The sequence below is a fragment of the Doryrhamphus excisus genome, linkage group LG19, assembly GCF_037039965.1.
Source record: "Doryrhamphus excisus strain RoL-2023G ecotype Guam linkage group LG19, RoL_Dexc_Guam_v1.1, whole genome shotgun sequence".
NCBI lineage: Eukaryota > Metazoa > Chordata > Actinopteri > Syngnathiformes > Syngnathidae > Doryrhamphus > Doryrhamphus excisus.
This window is the reverse complement of record NC_136375.1, coordinates 9,302,653-9,319,421: the sequence shown is the minus strand read 5'-3', so window position 1 is coordinate 9,319,421 and position 16,769 is coordinate 9,302,653. Positions and strand designations below refer to the sequence as shown.

The following is a 16,769-nucleotide window of genomic DNA, read 5'->3' as shown; positions in this document are numbered from 1 at the left end:
TGAGAGAGGTTTGACATTTTTTCTAGTCGAGGCCATATTGCAGACATACTACGTCATATATAAGATTGCTAACTAATCAATGAGAAGGTAAAAATTCAGTATCTGAATTGCTTTGTTGGTCTGGATTGTTCACAAATGGATGTGTATTTTTGGAGAGAGCCTACCAGAAGCCTCCTCCCCTCCTTGTAAGGGTTCTATATTTAGGCCCAGCACCCAGGAGTGTGAGAGTTGACTTGGGTGTCACTGTTTGCAGCTGATAACTTCAACTGAAAGTGATCACCAGAGCCACGTTAGCACACACACACACACACACACACACACAAAAAAACACTTTATAGCTTGTGTTGTAACAAAAAGATGGAGAAGCATCACCTAGTGCCTATTGTTGAAGATACCAACGTCAGAGTGCTCCACGACACAGAGGCATCACTGGGGCCTGATGAGAAAACAGACTACCCCCTGGCCGGGGCCAACTCCATTTACTCGGCCATCCTGAGTAGAAACGAGGCCGTGAAGGATGCTAAGCGTCTCAAAACCTTTCTGGAGCTGCGGGACAAATACGTGAAGAAGAAGGTGCTGTTTGAAGACCCTCTGTTCCCCGCCTGTGACTCCTCACTCTTCTACAGTCACAAACCTCCCATGAAGTTTGCATGGAAACGTCCGTCGGTGAGTATTTGGAGCACCATGATGATGTGTCTACACGTGACTCTTGGTTTCCAAATAATTTTGAATTTATTTTTATGTTATAATTTATGTTCCCAGCAGATCAAGCATGCACTTTTAATTGTTGGAAAGAAGTAATTGCGCTATTGTTTCTACTATATATTTATGATACAATTATAAACATTATATGAATATCTCTTTGACACAAATTATTCTTTTAACCAAATTAGATTATGTATAGTATTTTGTCCTGCAAGTTCAGTTATAATAAGCACTACAAACTGCTTTTAGCTAGTATCAGTATTTCACATTAATTACATGTGACCTCTCTCTCTGGGAATTAGTGATATCGGAGTCCCATCAAGGGAATATGTTCTATATCTGTAACATCAAGCTTCATTTTGACATTTATGGTCAACCATGTGCCTCTCTGAATGTGTGTATGTGTGTGTGTGTTGCAGTGTAGTCTTAAGTCAATTACGTCCAGTGATTTCAGGCAGCGGTGACAGAGATGTATAGTTAGGAGGTGAGAGCCAATCGGTATTAAACACAACATTGAGGGGGATTCGAAGAGGTCGCGACCTGCAGAACTGGAGCAGCTGCTTTGCTGTCAATATGTGACAAATGTCGGAGAGGGTTTCAAAGGTTCCCAGCTGGACGGACCGACGGGGTTTCAGTTGCAAGAGTTATGTCCTCGTCTTGTCAGTCACGGCAGATGTCATATTTAGATTTGTAAACACACTTTGTGTGCAACTGATATTGTCACTGCTGACTCATGATTGGTCACAAATGTATTTATCTTAGATTTTGTTGTCGTGTTATAGGGTAAGGAACCATATTACCATATTTCCTTTCGCTCACCCAATCAACTACATTAAATATATGAATCATAGTAGTAATACTATTTCAGAAGATAATTTTTGGTACATTTCTGGGAATTGGAGCTGATGACTTATATGCAATATACAACATATTCAAATATGATCCATGAAGGGCAGCACGAGTGGTTAGCATGTAGGCAATCGGGAAGACCCGGCCTCCATTCTCCATCCTGCATCTATGTTTGCATGTTCTCCGGTTTCCTGCCACATTCCAAAAACATGCATGTTAGGCTAAATTGTCCATAGGTATGAATGAGAGTGTGAATGGTTGTTTGTATGCCCGGCGATTGGCTGGCAACCAGCATCTCGCCCCAAGTCCAGCATATCCCCACGACCCTAATGAGGATAAGTGGCATAGAAAATAAATGGATGGATTAATGGGACTAGTCAAAAATGTGCACCAACTAGGTCAAATACATTGAGCCAGCATTTGAGTAGAGTATTTTGATAATTAATTAATAATTATTTTGACTCATCTACTGGGTTAAAATGGACCAACCCAGCATGCTGGTTCAAAACAACTAATGTTGGGCTGGTGCTATAGTAACCCTTCGGTTGGGTTAAAGCTGGGTTGACTGTACTGTGCCAACATATTTCTTCAAAGTAACATTTTTTTTTCTCTTTCCGATGACAGGAAATATGTGAAAACCCTCAATTCATCGTGGATGCAGCCACTAGGACGGATATCTGCCAGGGAGAATTGGGTAATTATTTTCCATATTATGATGCACAATATGTGCACAAATGTACCTAGTTTATGTCTTCCATCTGTATCTGCCATTTAATGTCTATATTTTTGCTGTTTATGTTCCATTTTATGATGTTCTACCATCTACACTCTCCTGAATGGCCTCATGTATATCACATATATATATACACATATCTAAAATAATAGACTGTATATGTGAATCTCCTGCTGACAGGAGACTGCTGGCTGCTCGCCGCTATCGCCTGTCTGACTTTGAACGAGAAGCTCCTCTACAGAGTGATTCCTCCAGATCAGAGCTTCACAGAAAACTACGCCGGAATCTTCCATTTCCAGGTTTGTTTATATCACATACGGTGTAATGATAAGCGCTCTTTTGGTGATAATCAGTCTAATTCCAATACACGATGTCCTCAGTTCTGGCGTTATGGGGAATGGATCGATGTGGTCGTCGACGACCGCATCCCCACCTGCAACAACCAGTTGGTGTTCACCAAATCGTTCCGAAAGAACGAGTTCTGGAGTGCGCTTCTGGAAAAAGCTTATGCCAAGTAAGTAAGAATAACAAGCAGCTATAGTGAGATGTGTCCAAAGCATTGACTCCAATGCCCCTCTTTCAGGCTGAATGGCTCTTATGAGGCCCTGAGAGGAGGAAATACACTGGAAGCCATGGAGGACTTCACCGGAGGGGTCACTGAGTTCTTTGAGTTGTGTGAGGCTCCTAAAGAGCTCTACCACATCATGAGGAAGGCCCTGCAGAGAGGCTCGCTGATGGGCTGCTCCATTGATGTGAGCGCTCATGCAGACACGGTTGTTAACATTTGTGGGGCAGCGCTAAAAACACATGTCGTCATGCAGGGACATTAAGTAGTAGCAACACTGCATGCAAAACATAAATACACCTTTTTCTATGTACTACTAGTGAATGTACTGTATCTGCCAGGTTACCTCAGCCAGTGAAATGGAGTCCCGCACTGAACTTGGTCTAGTCCGGGGACATGCCTACTCCATCATAGCCTTGGAGGAGGTATCCACTCATATAAAGCAATACATTTTTGTGTTTAAACGCTAACAGAAGGTGTTTGTGTTGTTTATAGTGCGACGAGGCCGCAAAGGAGAGCAGGATCCGCCTGATCCGCTTACGTAATCCCTGGGGACGGGTGCTCTGGAAGGGACCCTGGAGCCCAAAGTAAAATCTGGAAAAACGTTTGTGCCTATAATTATATTAGTATAATATTTCCAGCTGTTTTGTTGACATATTCACTAATTATATTGAATGAATTGCAAGCATTTATATATGATATGGTCCATAACAAAATACCCTTTTCTGGATTTTGACAGATCGATTGAATGGTCCACCATTTCTATTGCCGACAAGGACAATCTTAAGAAACAAACTGTTGAGACAAGTGAATTCTGGTAATACACCACAAATGGCACTAATACACATTCTTATTTTTCTTTCTTATTTATGTCGATTAAAAGTGCAATTTAAATACACAAATTATTATAAAGGAACAGTCAGTCAGCCCCAAAAAAGGTTATATACTGTTTCAGTTTTATCTCTGTTCTAACAGTAATCATTGTGAAATCAATGTTCATGTGCAGTAGTTTTGTGTCCTGGCTGGTCCACCAGTATTGCAGACCATTAAAGTAGGAGATCTCGGATCAGTATATCGACAAAGCTGCTCATGTGCTTATTGTAAGCCATATTGGATCAAGATCATATTGATAAACAAAGATACCTGTCCCACCCAGGATGTCCTTTGAAGACTTCAAGAGGAACTTCACCAAGCTGGAGATCTGTAACCTGACCCCCGACACACTGCAGGGCGAAGAGAGGCACAGCTGGACAGTGTCAGTCAATGAGGGACGCTGGGTGCGAGGCAGCTCGGCTGGTGGCTGCAGAAACTTCCCAGGTGAGGAAGGAAAACACACACATTTCCGTCAAGTTAATGTACTCCTAGCTGTCATAATCATCTGTTTCACAGACACCTTTTGGACAAACCCTCAGTATCACCTGCAGCTGTATGAGGACGAAGACCCCGATGACCCGCAGGACTTCTGCACGGTCGTCGTGGCTCTCATGCAGAAAGGCCGTCGCATGCAGAAGCATGCAGGAGCTAGGTTCCTTACCATTGGGTTCTCCATCTACGAGGTAAGTCATCATGTGACCTGGCCCCACACCCCCAGCAGACTCTTCGGATAAAGTGACGGTCCTGTTTTGTTTTCCTGCAGGTGCCAGAAGAGGTACGGTTATCTGGGAGAAGCAAGTCTGTAATGTGTGCCTCACACTGTAGCAAAAGACAACGGAGAGACGGCATCAATATAGTCGTACTATACAGTAATTATACAGCATTATAGTGAAAGTTGTAAACATTTTTGTTGAATACACAACCAAAATATGTCCTTTTTTCTTTTATGGGGGATAAAAATACAAACATTTGGCATTTGTGCTTTTTTCACTAGAGCACCATCTGCTGCATTTGGAGTGCAACTGCACCCTAGTGTGCAAAATAACCACTGACAAAAAATGTTCTGAGTTTGAATATTTATTTATGATTTATGCACCATGGACTGGTCACCAGCCAATCACAGGGCACATATAAGCTATATAATAACATTTTATATATTCTATAATATCATTAATAATTATTATCCCTCCCGATCAAGTTTTTTCAATAATTAAATTGCGGTTTCATGGTTGACAACTGCCCATTAGTCTGAAAATTCTAATTTAAGGAAATGTTATGTATTCTTGGAGACTAAGTTAAGCATTTCTAAGCATAAAGATGTTCTAAAATAAATAAATAAATCAACTAAAATACAAATATAGTTTGAGGCAATACAAGAGTCATCTTCACTGGCCACTAGGTGTCACTAGTAACACAGGCCAGACTTGATTGCTAACAACAGGTTAACTATAGGGGTGCTATTTTATGTCTAAAGGGCTCTAATAATGGTAAAAATTAACTTTTAAAAAATCCAGTTTATTAATATTGAAATGTACTTTGTGGTAATTCACTTATCGCTGTCTGGTCTGGACCCAGTTAGGGTGTGTCATTAACCTACCATTCTCATTTTCTCAAAAATAAAAACTAATAAAGTATTCAATTCTGTTTGTAGTACTAGAATACTAAAAATGAATAGAACATAAAAAGTACACAAATAAGCAAGCATGTGTCTTTCCCACTTTATTCCCCCTGCAGATGTGCGGCAGGAATAAGCATCTGCAGAAGGACTTCTTCCTGTTTACCGCCTCCAAGGCTAAATGCAAGCATTACATCAACTTACGGGAGGTGACGGAACGTTTCAGGCTCCCTCCGGGAGAGTACGTGGTCATCCCCACCACCTTTCAGCCTCATCACGAGGGAGAGTTCCTTCTCAGGGTGTTCTCCGAGAACAGGAACACGTCAGAGTAAGAACGTGTCAGTATGATCTGTGACTAAAATGAGATCAAGGTCATGTTAATGAAAGTGTTCTTCACAGGGAGGCGGAGAGCACCATCGGGTCGGATCACCTGCAGGTTTGTCACATAACACATGAACTAACATCATGAAGTGACAAAAAGCTTTGAAACACAACTAATACGCATCAAATCATTACCATAATCAGGACAGCTCGGACTGGAAATAATCCACAAAGTCAGGGAAATTGCTGAAATGGTGTAAACTATATTTTCCCTCATCCTTATTTCATGAATGTGTCTAACCCGTTTCATCTCATCTCAACCGTCCTCCAGCAAGACAAGAAAAAGAAGGACAAGGTAACAACGCATGTTTACATCCCCACCGCCATGTTGCCAATCACATAATGTTAGCAATAACAATGGCGCCGTGACCTCCTCAATGTCTCCTCCCTTTCTGTCTTTTAAATAGCCTATTGTGTTTGTGTCGGATCGAGCGCACGCCAACAAAGAAATCCAGCATGACGGCATTCAGGGTGAGATAAGGAAGAAACCAAAGGTAATTGTGTTGTATAGCTGTATGTCAAACATAACATGGCGCAGGTCAAATAACATCACTGGGAATAAAAGAAGTGACCTCCATGCCAACAGCTGGGTTTTCCCCTCATGTGTTCGGTTCTATCAGAGAGAAAGGCATCATGCATACACTCGAGTACTATTTATAGCCTGTGTGATACACAGCAACATTTTACATTACTCCAGAAATAGGTTGGAACCGATCACATGGGAAACAAATTGTTCAATAAATAATTTTCAATACAATATGACAAAATGTAAGGCAGCAGCTGTAGCGTTACACCACTACAGTAGGTGTATTCTGCTGCTTGGTGTCAATAATTGTGGCAACGTGCGCAGATTACCGTATTTTCCGGACTATAAGTCACACTTTTTTTCATAGGTTGGCTGTTCCTGCGACTTATACTCCAGAGCGACTTATAAATGAAAAAACGGTTTATTTTTACATAAACACTGGACACCTTTTCTGTTCGTGGTTATTTTTATGCAGCTGAATAAGCATTGTGTTAGCATATCTTATACCAATTCAGCCTATTCTGTATTCTTTTATTGTTAGAACTTGCCTTCCAAGAGGACGTAATGTCTGTTTTGGTCAAGTAGTTTGTAAAATAAATTACCTGCAAAAATTCCAATGATTTTCCAGTGCGACTTATGTATGTTTTTTCTACCTAATTATGCATTTTTGACTTATGGTCCACAAAATACGGTACTCCTCCTGCCTCAGGCTGATCGTAGTATCGTATTGTATCCACCATCAACCCGAATATAGGACAGGAATTGTTTTTTTTACCCTAAAAAAAAGTTAGTTCGGCATATATCATAAGCAGATCAACTACCAGGTCCAGCAGGTAGGTAAGGTCGGTAGATCCAATATGGTGAAAATATAAAGAATGTTATATTTTGTGTCCAGAAAAAACTCCTAGAGCCCGAGGAGGAAACTGAAGAAGAAAAACAGTTCCGGGTCATCTACAAACAAATCGCTGGTGAGGTGAGTCAACGACAAGGACTTTCACTTTGGATTCATCCTGTGAAATGATCATCCATCCTATCAGGACATGCAGATCTGTGCCAACGAGCTCCAGACCATCATGAAGAACGTGCTGTCAAAATGTGAGTCAAACACACGACATCCGATGTCATGTGACCCCCCCCCCCCCCCCCCCACCTCACCGGAGCTGTGCTTCTCCCTATCAGTGGACGATAAGAAAACTGAAGGTTTCAGCCTGGAGACGTGTCGTAGTATGATTGCACTGATGGATGTATCCTTGTACTGCACCACCTAACTGGCTTGCATGTAGAAATATACCGTAAGATGATCCAAATTTGTGGACCACCACAAATGCCATAAGTTTCTTCCATAACTGAGCCAAATTTTAGACAGATGGAACAGGAAAACTAAATCTTCAGGAATTCAAACACCTGTGGAAAAAGATCAAGCAGTGGCAGGTATTTCTCATTAAATTAATTTATGCTATTTTTTTAATTGCATTTGTCCATTATCCATGGCTTGTCATTTCCATTGACTGTTTGCAGGTGATCTTCAAACATTACGACAAAGACCAAAGCAAAGCCATCAGTAGTTTTGAAATGCGAAATGCTGTTAATGAAGCAGGTGACAAAAAAAAAAATTGTTCAATTTGGTGCCAAATTCATAATAACGTTCACATACAGTATGACGACGTCTTCCTAGTCTATGCATTGACTCCTATAATGCACACAGCCACTAGAGGACATATTTGCACCCCAAGTATCTACTTATGATATGCAGAGTTACACTTCTTCCTGTTTAAGGCTTCCACCTGAACAAACAGTTGTATGACATCATCGCCATGCGTTACGCCAACCAACACCTCAACATCGACTTTGATAGTTACATCTGCTGTTTTGTCAGACTGGAGGGAATGTTCAGTAAGTATACTGCATGGTATTGTACACATATGCATATTTTGCAACTGTACTTATGTAGTGTTTCCTGCAGGGGCTTTTCATGCTTTTGACAAGGACGGAGATGGATTGATCAAGCTCAATGTGCTAGAGGTTAGACCAGTGCTTTTTTTAAACTCTCATTGCATGTGTGAGAACAGACGGTACATCAGAGATACTTTTTCCTGTGTTTCCGTGTGTTTGTTTATGAAGAACAAATACTGTTGGGTGATGTTTCTATTGTTCTCTTTTAGTGGCTTCAGCTGACCATGTATTCTTAATCATCTCCACATCAAGTCTTAAAAGGAAGTGGATGTCACGATTAGGAGCTGTTATGTTATTGATTTCATTCAGGTGATATATGACAAAGGAATTAAAAATAAAAAAAATCTGTGATGTTCCAGCTTTTCTTTGTATCTTTTATTCCTAAAAAGACAAGCTGCTGTTTATGTACATTTAAATTGCACACTAATGTGCACTACTTATGTACTCAATACATAAATCGGTTGACATTATTAAGAGCAATTTCGCCCTTTTAACGTCTCCCGATTGTGCCCGACACAAAACAAAACTGATTTCAATATGTGTTTGTTATGAGGAGGGGAGTCAAAAAATCATGCGATTGAAAAATGAGAAGAAAATGCTGCATCAGTCAGTCCTCACTCACATCTTGCTCTCCGTATTCACATGTGTCTGCATGTGCTTAGGAAGATCCTGGAGAAATCAAGAAATACACGTAAATACATGATGATATGAGTAGAGACATTACCTGATGGTCGATGTATTACCTGCTTGACCTCCTGCTGTGTGGAGAAAAAAGCATTACAGCCCTTCCAGCGACATTTGACCGTCTCCAGAGTGGGGTTGGTGTGGTCTCCCACAAGGTGTTGGATGATATGTTCTGCCATGCCGAAAATCAGAGAGCAATTTTGCCACTGCCAAAAAACACAAAGGTGAGAAATATGATGAAATCTTTATTTAGTTTTGCCCTCTAGCAGGCCTGTATGTTGTTGTCACCATGAGATGGACACTTTCAAGTGCCACTTCCTTTGCTAAAGAAGTTAGTTTCCAAGTTACTCAACCACGGAGAGCACCAGGCTCTTATTAACAAGGTGAGGCATTCATTTGTACAAATGAATTTGAACAATAATATTCAATGAAATCCTATACTGTGTGAGGAAATGCACTAGATCACGTTGTACTTTCTGGTGATTTTATGTAAAAATCAAGGTAAAAACATACGTCCTTTTAACTTCTAGAAGAACTAACTCCTTATTTCTAAAATCGCAAATACTTAAACTTGCTGATATAGTTAATTTCCAAACAGCTAAAATAATGCATAAGGCTAAAAATAACCAATTACCTAAAAATGTAATCCAATACTTCTCTACAAGAGAGGAGAAATATGATCTCAGGGAAGAACTAAATTTGAAACACTTATATGCTAGGACTATGTTAAAAAGCCATAGCATTTCTGTATGTGGAATCAAACTATGGAATGGATTGAGTAAGGACCTCAAACAATGTACAACGATGAGTGAATTCAAGAAACAATACAAGCAGTTAATGTTTGCTAAATACAAGGATGAAGAGTCTTGAACCAGTCATGATGTGCTATACATATCACTATATTGACAGTTACTATGGTACACATTATGTCATTGTATGGTCATATCACTATTATTAAAAAAAACCCCAAATAACCTTAAACTGTATTATGGAAAGCAGGAAGTGAACAAATGTAACAGTTACTGATTGTAAAAGTACCAGATGGAGGGGTAGGATTTAATCAGCTTTGCTTCTTCCTACTCCTTTTGGACATGTGGAACTGTGAACTGATTATGTGATGCATGTTCAAATGAAATAAAACCATTACCATTACCATTACCAACATGAAAAGATGTTCTCACCCAGCAGCGGTAGTTCTTCATCAGGTTGAGTTTGGCAGCTTGGATGCTTCCATCGTGACAACCTGTGTAGATCTGTTTTGACAGCAGCATATATATATATATATATATAGAGAGAGAGAGAGAGAGAGAGAGAGATAAAACAACATGATGGTGACTCGGGAAGAAAGTCAGCCATTTTCGGTGTCCCCTTACCACACTCTTATGGACAGCCATGCACATCACCATGTCACTGTGACCACCGTACACCTGCAAGCGGTCATGGGACTGAGGGGGGAGAGAAAAAAAACAGCCAGATGACTTTATACATATAAAAACAACTATTTCATCCACAAGAAGGCTCTACTACCTGGAGCTCATATACTCGAACCAGCTTGTCCAGACAGGCGGTCACCATCACTTTCCCCAAGATGACAATGGATGTGACAGCGTGACCGTGACCCTTGTAAATCCGTATCAACTCGCCCGTCTACACCATAGAGGTCATAAATAATGGCATGAAAATGTATGTGGCACGATGCAATAACAATAATACAATGGCAGGTCCAGCTTTGACACTTACATGGATGTTGTGTGCATGAACAGACGTGTCGCTGGAGCCGCTGAACACCAGATCGTTCACCACCTGGCAGAGGCCAAGTAATATCAAAGACGCAAATTAGAATTATTATTACTCTGTGGTAGCCAAAAGTTACTAAAATATGCTCAAGACATAACCTTTTGATGTGCTCGCAGATTCCATCCTTTAAAGCAGGGGTCTCAAACACGCGGCCCGCGAGTCAAATGTGGCCCGCAGGACACTAGTTTGAGGCCCCTGCCTTGATATGAAAGTTTAATGTTAGTGCGGCCCACGCAAGTTTGATATGGATGCTGTACGGTATCATGTACCCGGAAAAAATTATTACGTTCGATTAATGTTCATGTTAAAGGTTAAATAACTGTTAATAGTTATCCTCCCTATCCGTGTGGAAGTGGTAAGTTTTTGGCTATTTAAGTTTAAAGGAAATAACTTTAAGGCTACCGTTTAGGTCGCTAGCTCTCTAGTTTACGAGTTAGCATGTGTCTCAAGACCCTGCAGTTGCGCAATATGTTGTAAATTACTATAGTTGTGTTTTGTCATGTCTACAGGGCTCTAATAATGCTTTGTTCATTTTAATCTGAAAAAAATTATTTGTCTACCCACCAACTATATGTGGTTTCTTAAGTTTTTATTTGCCGTTTTATTATTATTATTATATTTATTTATTACTGATTGATTGATTTTCTTTATTCTTGATTTGTTTGTTTATTTTTATTCTTATTTTGTGCGGAAAAATAAAAATTAAGATATTTGAGAACAGTGGAATGTTTTATCAGAGCTTTTATTGTAGAAAATCGGAACCAAAGCACTGAAAAAGTTTGTATATTTTTCAATTTTTAATAAATGCGTTTTTTTGGGGGGAAAACCTGATGCGGCCCAGCCTTGCCCAGATCCTAGCTCCAGTGGCCCCCAGGTAAATTGAGTTTGAGACCCCGGCTTTAAAGTATTTTGCAGCAGCTGTCTCCTCACCTTCATACAGAGAACCGTCTTGGTGTGACCTTCCAGTGAGCGCAGCAGCAAACCGCTCTTAGCGTCCCGTACGCTGATGGTGCTGTCGTAGGAACCCACCAGCAGCACTCGGCGGGCACCCTCCTGTGCCGTGCCCAGGCAGCTGACCCCTCGGGGGCCGTGGCACTCGAACACATTCAGTGGTTTCAGAGTCTAAATCCAGGGAGTTTGATTATCAATAACAACCAGCATAATAATAATGCAAATAGCCCAATGTGTAACATGAAGGTGGGTATGACATACCTTTAAATCAAAGCTGGCTACTGATCCATTAGCAAGGCCAGCAAACAGAATGTTCCAGGCAGTTTGCAAGCACAGCACTCGGTCAGGGAGAGTGATAGTTTCCAGGCATTTTTTAGACTAGTAGCAAAGCAAAAACATTAATGATGATTCCAAGATAAATATTTTTTATATAATTATTATAATTATATTAGGAACAGCAGGTGTTTTGTACCTTTAAACTGTAGCAGCGAATGGTCTGATCACTGGACCCGGTGTACAGTCGTGCCGGCATATTGAGATAGGAAGAGACCAGCAAACTGTTGACTTTGCTTGTGTGACCCTCAAACACTGCTTGGCATTCCCTGTTCTGTGGGTGAGGAAAAATGAAACAACGCAAGCGTGATCTTCATGAAGATCATGCATGGATTAAAGTAGGAGCATCTACGCCGTGTCTATTATACCGCCAGACTGTAAGCCCGCGCCGTGTTGTCTGCAGAGCACGTGTACAAGAGTCCCTTGTGAACGTGAAGGTCGTGAACGGAGCCTGTGTGATTAGAAAATGCTCCCAAAGATGGCTCCTCCTCCTCCTCCTTCTCCGGAACCGCAACAACCACTGATAAAAGAATTACAAACTTGGCACGTTTTGGCAAATAAATTCACTTTTTGGCACCTTTTAGTGTGGGTACCAACTGCAGTGGTATCCTACCGATTGGCTGACAATAAAATAGTGGCAATAACCATGGCACCCACCTGGAGGAATACCGGTTTCAGCTACAGACACAGGACTTTCAGTTTGCCTGTGGGATAATAAAGAGAACACACTTAGTGACCGACCGACTTATTCCTAATCGGAGAAGAAAAAGCAAGGTCACCTCTTAATTCGATTGTGTTGGTGATAAGTCTGTGTGCTTGAAGAACTGCACTCCACACTGACACCCTTTTGAGGTGCCTCTTGTGGACCTGGTCCCTTTGATGGTCCACTATCAGGTGGTTCCTCATTCTCGGATTCATCAATGTCGATGACCACCGTTTTGGATGTCTCCATTACCTCCACTAAATCATCGCTATCATCTCCTTTGTCGCCCAACCCTGCTGCATTAGATGGTAAAGAACCAATTCCTACACTCTTATTTACTTTCATTGGTTCGGTGAAAATATGTTCTTCATGTTCATCTTCGGAATCTATTTGGATAAGTTGCTTTTCTGACGAACGCTCCATCTTGACTGGATCCAAATGACTGACAGCCACTGTGGGAGGAGTCAGAGCATGAGGCGCCTCAAGAACAGGGGTCACAGTTGGAAGAGCCAAAATAGGAGGAGTTGGTTGCAGCGAAGGGTAGGTCTCTGGTGCCTCCTTGCCGTTCATCTGGACATGCAGCTGTAGAGAAGCTGGCCGGCTTATGACTTCTTGCTTAACCGTAATGGTTGGCGTCGGGAGGGAGGCGGCTGGGGGCTGGCTGATGGAGGATGCCGGACCGGGCGTTTGATAGAGGTTGGTGGGAGGAGCAAAGGCGGTAGTAGATGACCTCTCAGTGGATCCTGATGATGCGGTGCCAACCTGCACCACATTAGAGCTTGCAGAATACACTTCTGGAAGGGATCACAAAATTACATTGAAGACATTTGCAAGTAGTTATGGTATGGCAAGTAGGCCCAGGTATGGTACCTTGCAGCCCCTGTAGAATTTCAATACGTCTGGCTCTCAGACTGTCCACCTCGGCAGTGCACTAATAAAGCAACAAGGGACAAAATCAACCAAACTTGAGGAAAAGACAAAAATTAAGCATCGGAGCGGTACCTGCTGCCTCAATAACACAAGTCTTTGCACTTCCGTGTAGGCCAATTGTAAGGCATTCCGGGCCAGAACTAGTGACTTGTCCAAATCTTGCAGGGAATGACTCAGCTCCTCTTCCCGGAGGGACACCGCTAAAAGCTGGTCCATTTGGTTTTGGTCTAAAAAATTTGTTTACAAAAAGGGTGTTTAGTTGATATTTGCATTACTGAAGGTATAAGGCAAGAAATATTAGCATTACCCTTCTTTAACGTTGTCTTCCTCCGTTTAACATTTGCTTCCTTATTAGAAACACCGTCATCCTGCAGAAATATATTTACACATTATAGTCAGTTTTGTGTGTGTGATAGGAAGAAAGGCTTTGATTCTCTTGGGAAGAAGAGCCTGGCGCCACCTGCTGGCTTAAATCTAAGACCCCAAATACAACAAGCAAAGCTTTTTTCCAGACAGGAAAAAATACCGCCTTATATTCACATAAATATGGTATTACATTCTTAAAAAAACTGACATGTGGTTGTTGGCATTTCCTCTTGTTGGCATCACTATTCTCCTCCTTGCGCTCCACTTTCACAGTTAACGCTTCTATCCTTGACTCCAACTGTGTCTCTGCATTGGGCGCACTCTCTGGCGTGTCTTGGCGAGGAGAAAGAGAAGCAGGAATAGCAGGAGGAAGGGGCATGCATGGACTTGAGACAGACTCCCAGTGGAAACCCTCTGAGAGGGGCAGGTCATCAGCGATGTTTGTAGATTGGTTGTGCTCAGGGTTCAGCAACTCAATTCCAAACCTGAAACCAAACAACAAAAAACATTTTGTCACCATACAAGAGCGTATTATTTGTTAAACATATGATATACAGTATTATTGGATAGCCTGCATCATGGCCTTTAATTTGAGATATCACTTGACATGGTTGCAAATTACTATTTTTCATCTGAACTTCTTTGCAACAAACTCTGAAAGGATATGATGCCAAAGAACCAACAGTACATGGCAGAGGTGCACAAATTATTATTATTATTATGATTCCCTCACCTGGGCAGCCCTTCTTTGTCCTTCTGCTTGTTCTTATTCATCTCACTGTACTTCTGCCTCCAGCTCGGTTTACTTTTAGGCCCAGACAAAGCGGGTAACATCGGGATGGTCTTCACTGGGATGTCACCCGCTCCTTTGTGAGCAATCCGAACCTTGCCTCTACTCTCCCTGTTGGACTCGACTGTGGATGTGGAGCTAAGCAACTGGTTTGTCTCTCTCCTGACTGGGTCACCAGTGTCACCATGAGATGTTTTGATGCCCTTATTGAGAGTTGAAGAGCAAGGCTCAGACGGCTGGGTTCCTGATTCGGAAGCGTTCTGCTTCCGAGCTTCCCGATCTGCCCTACATGGCTCCCTCACACCAAGCGCCCGTCTAATTTCCTTAAGCATGGAGCTAACGTCCATGTCCTGTATGGAAACCGGATTCGCCATGCTCATGTTTGACTCTGGAGCACTTTGCTGTGGTTGAGAAGACCCGCTATGCTCATATTGGCTGAAGATGATGCTTCCTAAATGAGGAAGCTGATCACTAGTGTAGTCGGTTGTGTCCTCAGTCTGGTACGGCCTGTTGTGATACTTGCCCACCACGGGGATATTGGCGCCACCTGATTGGCTGTTTTTGGAGCGGTTGCTTGTGGTGTCAACGCGCTGATGCAGTTTGTTCTCCTTGTTTTGGAAGACAGAGGTGTGGTTGCCTTGCTGCATCTGGTTTCCTTGTTTGAAACTGTCAGTACTAGCTCGTGTCTGCATTGCTTGTGGTTGTCCATTGGCTCCTTGTGGCATTGTTGCACGTTTCTGCCCAGCCATTTGCTTATTTTTCTTTCTTTTCTTTTTTACTATTTTTTTCCTGCAAGTGGAACAAGAATAATAACTCTTTCATTCTATAAACAAATAAAAATAATAGGTGAAAATCTTACTCCTCCTTCTTTAAGCTCTTGCTCCACTCCAGGATCCTGTTGTAGGCCTCTTGGGGGAGTGTAGCAGAAAGTGAAACAGCCTTCATGTTCTTCTTCATCAGGCTCTTTAAATTGGTTTCATGTTGAGATGTAGCAATGTGCTTGGTGAATTGATCCAGATCCATGGAGTACACCTTGCACACCAGGCAATCATGACAGTCAACGCTGTTTAGGAACACAAGACACACAAGAAATGACACAAAAACACCTTTTGGTGCAAACTTGTGTGGATTTAACTTACTTGCCCAGCACTAATTCCAGCTGTTTGTGGTGGAGTATATTGTGCATATGCTCGTGGGATCTCTATAGATGACACACGTACATTCATCATCCACAGTAACTTCAGGAGAGCATAGTGGTGTATTTATTAGCACAATCAGTCGCCATCATCATCATCATCTGTATAGACTTTGCGTTAGTTATCTCTGCATACTCAAGCGTCTTCTCTTATTCAAAACAACTAATAGACTAATAAAGGCACTAAATTGTGTGAAAGGTTGTTTATGTGTGTGATCTGTATTTGCCTGGCAACCAGGGTGTACCCTGCCTCCAGCTCACCTTTCACCCTAATAAGGACAAGCTATATAGAAAACGATGGAATGACTTACATTTTTCATGTATGAATTACGACACAAAATGCAGAAATGACGTTTGGGTTTCCTGTAGTATGTCATTTGTGGCTTGTGTTTGTTCGAAAACAATGGTTTGCCCCCCGCATGTGGAGGTTGAACCGTTGCCATGTCTGGAAAAGAAGAAAGGAATTAAGTGATTAGGTCGAGCAACATATGTAAATGAAAAATCGCATTTGTGTGAATATTAGAGCAAGGCAACATGCTATTTAAGTACACAGTAATGTGTGCAGGTTGTAGTAAATACGCTTGGACTAAACAGGCAATGAAAAGGGCATATACTCCTGCTCAAATAAAGGAGGTGGAAATACGTACATTGTAAAGGGATTACACTTACCCGAATGACGTGCCTGTGGTGTTAACGCTGACAAAAGAAGAGGAAAAAAGTTCACATGGTGCTTAGATTGAACTACTGCAGCTCCGCCATGTTTGATGACGTCAGGTTCCAACACATGGCTTCAAATCAAAGTTGTTTTTAATATAAACCT

The 16,769-nt window shown here is 41.7% G+C and overlaps 2 protein-coding genes across 4 annotated transcripts; one reads left to right on the top strand and one right to left on the bottom strand.

The window, feature by feature from the left end:
- The first annotated feature begins 327 nt into the window (after positions 1-327).
- On the top strand, positions 328-8,551 carry LOC131107093 (calpain-3-like). Of its 3 annotated transcripts, XM_078798814.1 has the most exons (22): positions 328-666; positions 2,179-2,248; positions 2,468-2,586; positions 2,668-2,801; positions 2,871-3,039; positions 3,194-3,277; positions 3,348-3,439; positions 3,592-3,669; positions 4,009-4,169; positions 4,242-4,420; positions 5,460-5,668; positions 5,740-5,776; positions 5,993-6,016; positions 6,129-6,215; positions 7,143-7,220; positions 7,285-7,342; positions 7,427-7,491; positions 7,610-7,678; positions 7,766-7,844; positions 8,024-8,140; positions 8,211-8,269; positions 8,410-8,551. In XM_078798814.1, exons 1-22 carry the CDS (start codon positions 358-360, stop codon positions 8,434-8,436), a joined length of 2,304 nt encoding a protein of 767 aa, XP_078654940.1. In that variant the 5' UTR covers positions 328-357; the 3' UTR covers positions 8,437-8,551. The 3 variants fall into 3 exon arrangements, with proteins under 3 accessions (XP_078654940.1, XP_078654941.1, XP_078654939.1); XM_078798815.1 differs by lacking the exon at positions 5,993-6,016; XM_078798813.1 differs by lacking the exons at positions 328-666; positions 2,179-2,248; positions 2,468-2,586; ... (6 more) ...; positions 4,242-4,420; positions 5,993-6,016 and having other exon boundaries at positions 5,439-5,668.
- LOC131107091 (zinc finger protein 106-like) lies at positions 7,700-16,732 on the bottom strand. The gene is made up of 21 exons (XM_058056768.2): positions 16,619-16,732; positions 16,261-16,394; positions 15,894-15,955; positions 15,614-15,817; positions 14,698-15,543; positions 14,173-14,449; positions 13,906-13,966; positions 13,671-13,825; positions 13,539-13,599; positions 12,745-13,462; positions 12,623-12,669; positions 12,334-12,485; positions 12,105-12,239; positions 11,894-12,010; positions 11,612-11,803; positions 10,625-10,687; positions 10,412-10,531; positions 10,258-10,329; positions 10,066-10,137; positions 8,944-9,090; positions 7,700-8,869 (listed from the first exon to the last, which is right to left on the bottom strand). Exons 2-21 carry the CDS (start codon positions 16,390-16,392, stop codon positions 8,819-8,821), a joined length of 3,684 nt encoding a protein of 1,227 aa, XP_057912751.2. The 5' UTR covers positions 16,393-16,394; positions 16,619-16,732; the 3' UTR covers positions 7,700-8,818.
- Between the last annotated feature and the right edge of the window lie 37 nt (positions 16,733-16,769).

What these genes read in the sequence shown, in the direction of transcription:
- LOC131107093 (XM_078798814.1), top strand. Translation starts at nt 358, where the DNA reads ATGGAGAAGCATCACCTAGTGCCTATTGTTGAAGATACCAACGTCAGA. An exon ending in AAAAGATCAAGCAGTGGCAG is followed by an intron (nt 7,679 to 7,765) that starts GTATTTCTCATT and finishes GACTGTTTGCAG; the next exon opens with GTGATCTTCAAACATTACGA. An exon ending in CAGACTGGAGGGAATGTTCA is followed by an intron (nt 8,141 to 8,210) that starts GTAAGTATACTG and finishes TGTTTCCTGCAG; the next exon opens with GGGCTTTTCATGCTTTTGAC.
- LOC131107091 (XM_058056768.2), bottom strand. Translation starts at nt 16,392, where the DNA reads ATGGCAACGGTTCAACCTCCACATGCGGGGGGCAAACCATTGTTTTCG. An exon ending in CTGGAATTAGTGCTGGGCAA is followed by an intron (nt 15,818 to 15,893) that starts GTAAGTTAAATC and finishes GTTCCTAAACAG; the next exon opens with CGTTGACTGTCATGATTGCC. An exon ending in TGAAGAACTACCGCTGCTGG is followed by an intron (nt 9,091 to 10,065) that starts GTGAGAACATCT and finishes GTTTTTTGGCAG; the next exon opens with TGGCAAAATTGCTCTCTGAT.